Below are 9,345 nucleotides of genomic sequence, written 5' to 3' on the forward strand. Positions count from 1 at the left end.
ACTGTTCCCACCACTAACACATGACCCTACGCTGTGTTCACTGCATCATTCCATGTTTGGCACTGATCACCACCTGCACTCATGTATATATCATGTATATATCTATCTACTTAGCACTTTTAATTCTTATTCTCATTTTTATTTTCATGTCTATTTAAGCTTAATTTATAACAGTATGTTTGCACTGAAGCACCGCAGCAATTTCCTAATGTTGTAAACCCGCTCAACATTTGGCAATAAAACCCTTTCTGATTCTGATTCTGATAAAACCAGCGAAAAAAAACCCCTAAACTTCCAAGCAAGCACCGAGTGCGCAACGACGTAATGGGAAATTCACAGAGAAACTCGTGGATTCTTCAACTGACCGCGGCACACCTGCACCAGGGTAAACCTCTGCCTACCGCTGTACTGCTTTACAGGCGAAAATAGAGCAACAGGACCGCTGAGTCTTTGACTTTATTTATTTTCTGCTGTGTTTTACTTGCATCTATTTGAAAGAGTGAGTGTAAACACAAAAAATATTTTATTTTATGTGCTGGAATGTGCAGAAAATAGGTTTAAATGTTAAACTAATTTATTCAAGTCAGAGAATGTTGCATATAATTAAATTTTTGCTTGATGCATAAAGTTAAAAGATTAAAACTGATAAAACAAGTTAAAAAAAAGAGAATTTTCCATTTGATTACATTTTGTATGATGGATTATGTAGAAAAAGTAGAACTGGGCTGAAAGATCTATCGCTTTATCACCTCTTCAGGTTGTAAATCGTGTTTTTAAAAAGTAACTAAGTAACTAAGTAATTAATTACTTTTGAAAATAAGTAATCAGTAAAGTAACGGGATTACTTTTTTGGGGAAGTAATCAGTAATTAGTTACTGATTACTTTTTTCAAGTAACTTGACCAACACTGCGTACAATACACAAACATCACATTGGGGAGACAGGTCAGGCTAGGTAGCGAGGAAAAAAACATCGAAATGTGTAACACAAAAGGATAATACAGGAATGCACAGGTATCAACACACCATAACACAATAAACACAGACAAGCAACATGGGAAAGTGTTCCAGTGTGTACATCTGATCTGGGACCGCTGCAATCTTTGACTGCGCCTCCAGTTGACCCGATGTCCACATCAGAGGGGAGGTAAGCGTTGGAGGTGGCGTTGGATCCGGGGAGGAGGGTGATGCGTCAGTGAGTGCTTATCAGTATCAGTATATGTATGTGTGTGCGTGTCCATAGTTCAGCTGAGATAGTGCCCTTCGCCCTGCCAGGCTAAGTAAACAGTCTTCCAGCCAACCCAGGTGGCCTTGCATGGAATGGGAAGGAACAGACTCAACACAGTCGTTATCAGGGAGTTTTTGTTCGGCCTTAGCCTTGAGCCCACAGCTGGCGCCGAAGGGGTAGCCGGATTATGATGGTAATTTTTCTTTTGCAACAACTCATGAGAATTTCAAAGCTGTTCTTTAACACTCTGACACTGGTCTCTCAATCTCCCGTTGGAGAACCACGAGCTTCCCCATGATGGTATCAAACTTGCGTTCCGTGGTGTTGTCATTCTTTTGCTCAGAGAGCCAATTCTGAGAGCTCACGACTGCATAACCTCGCTCCCCCAAATTTGTCTGATCTTCTCCATACATACTCACCCCCTTGTACACTGCAGTCTTCTTCAGCTTCCCTTTTGTCTGTTCCACCTGCTCTCCTGACTACTCAGAGCCTTTAGTTGTTCTGGCCCGAGACTTTGGAATGCACTTCCATCAGGTTTCCGGACTACAAACGCTCTCTCCACTCTTAAATCATGTCTTAAAACTCATCTATTTAAAAACTGAATACCCTACATCATGATTCCATCTTAGTCGATTTTTTACCGTGTTTACTTTTATACTTGCTTTTATACTTTCATACTTTTTTATTTTTCATTTACCTTGTGTTTTTATTGTACTAATTAACCCTTTAAGACCTACCATAGAACCAAGTCCGCCAGAGCTTATATTATATTTTTACATGGTGTGGTGCCATTTTTGGGAGCATTTCAAGTTGCTATACATCAATACAACAATTATAGCCCAGATTTTAATAATATATATTCATTAAGTGCATAGTAATTACATAAATTGCAAAAAAGTGCAATAAACTACAAAAAAATTGAAAATCGTTTTTGCTTTTTTAACATAAATTTCTAGTTAGAGAAATTTAAGAGGCTTATCCCTCAAAACTGTAAATAAAAAAAAAGTTGCACAAAATAGTTTCCTACCACAGGAAATTTATTTTGAGTGTCTTCATAGTTTTATTTTTGAAATACACCAATTTTTATATACTGCAGGAAAAACGAAAATAAATATTATACTGCAAATTTGCAAAAAAGCAGCATATGCATCAAAATAAACTATTTACAGCAATGCAATATGAGTCCTAAGCATCCCAGAAAAGACACAGAAAGTCATAAAGTCAAAGATAACTTTTAAAAACACCAGTTTAGGCCCTCAGGCCCTGATGGTAAAAAAGAACTACATTTCCGCGAAAATGACATCACTTCCGGTTTCGGGCAGGTAATGGCGGACATGCAAAAGTTCGCGCTGACGTCTGTTCCAACGTAGGAAGTGTTATGAACAGCTGATTGGATCGGCAAGGCGTGTTTCTGGAATATCATGTTTTTGTTCCTGCAAGCGCTTTTTATGCAGTTTTTGCAAAGCTATATGTGGAAGGAAACTGTGACCTAGGACAAGCTGATGGCATAAGATGTAAGTACAACTCCTCCGGTTTCATATGCAAAAATAATTATTGCGCTAGCTTACGTGGTTGCAGAGCTACTGGGATTTAAAAATAGTTATGCAAAACAGAGCGTGCCTGCTCCGACCGGCTCTAAAGGGTTAAGGGGACCTTGAGGGTCTTTAAAGGCGCCAATAAATAAATAAATGTATTACCACCATTACCATCATTTATTTATGTGCTTAAATCACAATAAAACATTCACATATTAAAGAGTTACACATATGAATAATAAATAATTTAACTATTGGCATGTAAGTACAAAAAGCACAATTTCAGTTCACAATTGCAATATTAAGAATTTTTTAATTATTAATATACTATGACTGATTTTTGCTCATTAAATATTTTTTCGTGTTCTTCTCAGGTTTAAACAATATGATAAAACACTTTGGGGCAAATATACACAGCATTAGTCCAAAGCTGGAGGCCAGAATGGCAAATATTTCCACAACCACTGTAAATTTTCCAGGAGAGCTGACATATGCTGGGATAAAGGTGATCCACACTGCACAAAATATCAGCATGCTGAAGGTGATAAGCTTGGCTTCATTGAAATTATCAGGTAATTTGCGAGCTAAAACAGCTAAAACAAAGCAAAAGGCAGCAAGTATGCCTATATAACCGAGCACAACCCAGAAGCCAATAGCAGAGCCTAATGCACATTCCAGGATGATTTTCTCCTTGTATGTGGTTAGATTTTTTATTGCAAAGGGAGGGCTCACTACCAACCAAATAGTACATATTAAAATCTGAATAAAGGTGAAACACATAACAGTCATTCTTTGTTGTGGAGGACCAAACCATTTTATCACATTACTACCTGGAAGTGTCGCTTTAAAAGCCATTAAAACCACTATAGTTTTCCCAAGTACACAGGAGATACAGAGCACAAAGGTGATCCCAAATGCAGTGTGGCGCAGCATGCAGGACCACTCAGATGGTGCTCCAATGAAAGTTAATGAACATAAAAAACACAGAGTGAGAGAGATGAGCAGCAGGAAGCTCAGCTCAGAGTTGTTGGCTCGGACAATTGGAGATGTCCTGTGATAAAAGAATACACCTGCGGTGATAATGGCCAGTAAGGCACCCAGAACTGAGAATGTGGCCAGGATGATTCCAAGGATGTCTTGAAATGAAAGAAACTCTATGGGTTTAGGGATACAGGTGTCTCTCTTTGAGTTAGGCCAGAACTCTTTGTGGCAGGGTAAACAGTCAGTTGAATCTAAATCAAAGAAATACATTTTTTTTAAAAAGAAAAAGAGAGATTCTTTTTTTATTTTATTCAATTTTACAGATATTGATAATAATCATCATTCAGTTTTACCTGTAATATTATTAATCTCTCCCTCAGGACACAGTATACAATCATAGCAGCAGATGGGTTTTCCTTTCTGCAGTACTTTACGAGTTCCTGGAGGACAACTGTCAGTGCACACTGACACTGGCACCTGTCAAAGACATAAAGGAAGTGTAATAGATGTAAATATTTTCTGCACAGCTATAAGGATTTCATACTCATTGAATTTAATTATATAGATTCTTGACTCATTACTTTTGTGCTATCTTCCATCCAGTTTATGTTTCTGTTAATTCTAAACTCCTTGCCCACTGGTAGTGACGCATCATACAGTCCTACAGTTACTATCTCAGTGTTGCCACTCTCGTGGTTTTGCCAGTTTACCAGCTCATAGATAGCCACAGGATCCCCATTAGCATTAAAAGACACATCATAACCATTTTGGGAAAAATTTACTTTCTTCAGTTCAGTTAAAACCTGAAAGGATGAGTTAAGACAGAAAGAAAAGAAATAAAAAAAGTTTGATATTTTAAAAATTAATAGTAATATTACACGTCATCCATGTGAGATCAGAAATAATAAAAGACAATGACATTAACATATACGTTTAATCTTACCTGTTTGGGCTCTAAGTTGGTTAGTTTGTCACACTGAGTTGTGACATTTTTTCCATGACACACTGCATTATGAATGGCATGTGCTATTGCATACACAGCCTTGTACACCATGTTAGTAATTCTGAGCTGAGACGTGTCAGTGTATTGGCTTTGGAGATTCTGTATGTCTTCATTTCCATCACAAACTTTCTCGTCTACAGTAGCAGCACCTACAGAAAAATGAACAAACATAAACATATCTTTTCACCACTGAACTTTGATCTAGATTTCATACTTTTTATTTTGATAAATCTGACAAATTAGATGTTTTTCTGTAAGCAAGAAAACTTTCTTACTTTTTTTCAGTCTACAGTTGAATGCATCCTCCCAAAACTCAGTGAGCACTGACGAAGCAGCCACTTCAGAGAAAGAGAGATTCAGCAGGAATTCTCTGAGACCTGGGATTGCAGACTTCGGAATACCAAATCCAATGGCCCCAGCACAGAAACTGAACCTCGTTAATTCTGTGTTGGTTACCCATGATTCACTGCCTATCCACTGGCGAGTTGGGAAAGGCTCACGTGAAAGCTCCTCCAACAGGATCTTCATGTCTCCAAAAGATGCAAATGCCACAACAACTAAAGCTTTAGACCTTGAGATACAACATAAAGCATTAAAAACATTTTTTGACTGTCTCATGATGACATGAAATATTACTTAAAAAAGGAACCTAATTTCAACACATACAATAATCCACATGTTATATCTGTGATATAGAAACCTGCGGATAACATCTGCTACTTTCTGAATTCTGCTCTGTGGGTCTGTCCGATAGAAAGATACAGAGTATTCCACACAGATCCCCTCTTTCTGTGCTGCTTGGAGAAAAGAAGCCATGCCATTATTTCCATAATCCGAATCTGACCGAACAGCACCTATCCAAGTCCAGCCAAAGTGTTTTACCAGCTTGGCTAGTGATTCAGCTTGAAACTGGTCACTGGGAATTGTTCTGAAGAAATTTGGGTACTGCTGCTTGTCAGACAAGCAAGCACATGTGGCAAAGTGGCTAACCTAAAACAAAACAAAAAAACAGTGCTACTCATTAAATAACTGTGCATTCAAATTTTATGGAGATGTAAATTTTGTGCCAAAATTAAAAAAAATACATACTTGAGGAATGTTAAAGGGACTTATGAGACGTGAAATGCTGATGGATGGTGTAGACCCAGAGTCCCCGACAACAGCCATCACCATACCAGACTGAGAACAATTGTTACCAGTGGAAAACACAGGGTCGAAGCTATTTAGAAACTGAAATGCCACATGCACTGCAACAGGCACTAATGCACATGAATCATAGATCTGGTATCCAAGCTTGATTCCAGGTAGCAGGTCTGTGTTGTTATTAATCTCTTCTATGGCAAAGATCATTGCACGTGAGAAGTGCAGCCCACGGGTGTCAATGCTGTAGACAGTCAAGCAAGTGTTAGAATTAAGGCTACAAGGCTACATATGAAGGACATTTTGGAGGATTGAACCACTGTCAGATAACTACTGGAAATTATCTTTTGTTTTCTGGGTTGACACTTATGAAACTGTTGCTTAACACACTTTAATTTATGAAGCTTTTAAAACTGGAATAAAACTTAAAATTAAATGAAAAATTGCAAATTATCCAGCATTATTGCTTTACATTTGTTTTTGGTGCGACACAGAGATAATTCAGCACCTTTAAACACAATACATGTCAACTTTAATCCCCCATTATACAATCCAATATGTTGTTATCACACATATCTCACTGTTACTGACCTCCCTTTGCATTTCACAGGCTTTGGTATGCTAGAGTAGTTGTTATAAAATGTATCCATGTAGGCATGAAGGGAGAACGATCCCCCAATAATAAAATCTCCATCCATTGAGAATGCTGGCAGACGAGTGCTACCCTGGAGCTTACAGTTCACAGATGAAACCAGTGTACCAGCATGAGCTGCTGTAAACCTATTCCTATAATTCAGACAATCTAGGCACACAGCCAACACGATAACTGAGTTCAGCTGAAAAAAATACACTGCTAATATCAGACCAATTGTAAGACCCGCTGTCTCCATCCCTGCCTGATGTCAGTGGTTTGTATATGAGTGTAAGAGAGTTTTACTGGTTTATATAGGTATTTTGACAAAGGCTGTTTTTTTTTCTTTTTTGTTTTCTTCAAGAGGGCGTGCCCCTATCCAGTGGTGGTTGATCAAGTCTTGAGTGTAACCTCTACAGTGTTTCCATGTCTGTGTTCTCTTCTTGTAAAATATTTTCAGCTGGACTTTATATTACAAATTAGAACTAACATTATAATAGTGGGGTATTAATTTTTAAGTAGGGAGAAAATAATAAAAAATTACAATTTATTTCTATGAAATTATCAAGATGTTACTGAACAGGAAGCGGAGTATCAACTATGGATTTTTAAATTTAAAGAAACTGAAATTTAATTAGTGAAATAATAAATAGTGATCATGAATGGCAAGTAAAATAACAATGTCTATGAGGCAAAAATTTTATATTTTATATATTATAGTTATATAGTATTTTTATTTGAGTAATTTTAGTAACAATATGATAATCTATATGCTATAATGTGATAACGTAGCCTTTGGAAGATTTTTTTCAAATTAGTGACAGTAATCTAGAAGTAACCTCATTTTATTACTGGATATCACAACAATAGGGAGTAAATGCTACCCAAACAGTGCAGGAGCCTCCTTACATCCCAGACTCTGTATTGCATTGTGTTGGACTGGGGTCCATTGTGTATGGATGTGACTTCTACTTGTCCCCTACTTTGTGCTGTGGTTGTGTTGTTCTGAATTGAATCATGTAGCGCATGATCAAGCTGATTATTTTGAGGTGTGAATGGCTTGCCTAAAACAAACTGTGTGAGACTGGCTAGCTGGCAAATGATGTTATTATTATTATTATTATTATTATTATTATTAAGAAGAAGAAGAAACAGAATAACCAAAGCAATAATTGTACTAGAATTGTTGCTTTCCAACAATCCCACCAATGATAAAGCTTGTTACCAAATTTCGTAGTTCATGTGTAATCACATTTGTTATTACATGTTTGATAATAAGAATCGGGAGTATTAAATGGAAAATTGCCTGTTTCAGTTTTCCATGTTAATAACCTAATAAACCAAACTTAATTCAATTCAATTTTATTCATATAGCACCAGCAGTTACCTTAAGGCACTTTATATAGTAAGGTAAAGACAATAAAAAAAGAAAACCTCAACAATAAAATAACACTCTATGAGCAAGCAATTTAAAAGAGCAGGGAGTGAAAACTCCTTTTTACTAGAAAGAAAACTGACAGAGCTATGTTCAGGGAGGGGAAAACATCTGTGATGGGAGGAAGGCAGGACAAAAAACAAACTGTCAGCCAGGGACCAATACTAAGTAATGATTAAATGCAATGTGTAAGTACATAGTAAATGAAAAAGTAATTAATGAAGAGACACTTTGGTGTTGGTGGGCCTACAGGAGATCAGGTCATGCCGTTTCTTTGGGCTGTGCCCCGCCAGAAACATCTCAGTGAATTGGCACCTTATTGTGGTGGACTGGTTTATAGTTTCCAGTGATCCCAATGGCTATGTTGTCAGGGAGCTTTATCTCCCCCCGGTAGGGTCTTCCAAGGCAAATTGGTCAGAGGTGAGAGGAAGCAGTTCAGTTGCACAGTGTTACTGGACCCTTACCCTGGAGCCACGGCTGTGGAGGGAGTTCAAGAGAGAAAATCTGTTTGCTGTACATAATTATAAACCTGTGAGATTGTTAAAAAAAAATAATTTTCTCTAATTCTTAAAATTCTATTTGCAAAATAATTCATACTTTTTTTTCAAGAAAACGTTAAAAGATTATTTGTTTCAACAGAACTTTTGGTATTTGTCAGCCTGGATACAGAGCTTACCATTAGAGAAGTCAGAAAGAAACTCTGAATGAGAGCCAGGTGGGTGATAGATATGTCATACTCAGTATTAGTTCATTTTGACTTTTTTTTCCTCCAGGTCTGAGACACTGAGCAAGCAGTCTCCAGCCCATTCAATTCATTTCAATTCAATTCAGTTCAGTTCAGTTCAGTTCAGTTCAATTCATTACATTACATTACATTTTTTACCAGTTGCTTCAAGGCACTTTATATTGTAAGGTAAAGACCCTACAATAATACAAAAAACCCCTGAAAAGACCCAAACAAGCAGATGACCCCCTCTCTAAGCAAGCACACTCTGGCAACAGTGTGAAGGAGAGGCTCCTTTTTAACAGGAAGAAACCTCCAGCAGAACCAGTCTCTGGGGGTGGGTGGGTGTGTGTGTGTGTGGGGGGGGGGGGCAATATGTGAAAGAGAGCTAGAGATTAATAACAAGTAACGATTCAGCGCAAAGTAGTGTATAAACATACAGCGAGTAAAAAATGTGAAGGAAAAAGAAACATTCCGTGAAACATGGGAAGGCTCAAGCAGCCGAGACCTATTGCAGTTTAGCTAAGGGAGGATATATGCTTTATCAAAAAGTAAAGTTTTAAGCCTAATCTTGAAAATAGTCTAGGTGTATTGAACCACAAGCAAGCAGTAGGGATGAGTATCGTTTAGGTTTTATCCAATACTAGAGATGGCACGATACCACTTTTT

At 37.5% G+C, this 9,345-nt stretch overlaps 1 protein-coding gene across 1 annotated transcript; it reads right to left on the reverse strand.

Annotated features, from left to right (window-relative positions):
• Window positions 1–3,089: 3,089 nt before the first annotated feature.
• LOC146654257 (extracellular calcium-sensing receptor-like) lies at window positions 3,090–6,096 on the reverse strand. The gene is made up of 7 exons (XM_085380556.1): window positions 5,836–6,096; window positions 5,447–5,736; window positions 5,022–5,317; window positions 4,687–4,895; window positions 4,325–4,546; window positions 4,097–4,220; window positions 3,090–3,994 (listed from the first exon to the last, which is right to left on the reverse strand). The coding sequence occupies exons 1-7, from the start codon at window positions 6,094–6,096 to the stop codon at window positions 3,090–3,092; spliced, it is 2,307 nt and encodes a 768-aa protein (XP_085236682.1).
• Window positions 6,097–9,345: the final 3,249 nt, after the last annotated feature.

Source organism: Rhamphochromis longiceps, linkage group LG14 (genome assembly GCF_057381845.1).
Source record: "Rhamphochromis longiceps isolate RC_006_pf linkage group LG14, R_longiceps_female_GT1.1, whole genome shotgun sequence".
NCBI lineage: Eukaryota > Metazoa > Chordata > Actinopteri > Cichliformes > Cichlidae > Rhamphochromis > Rhamphochromis longiceps.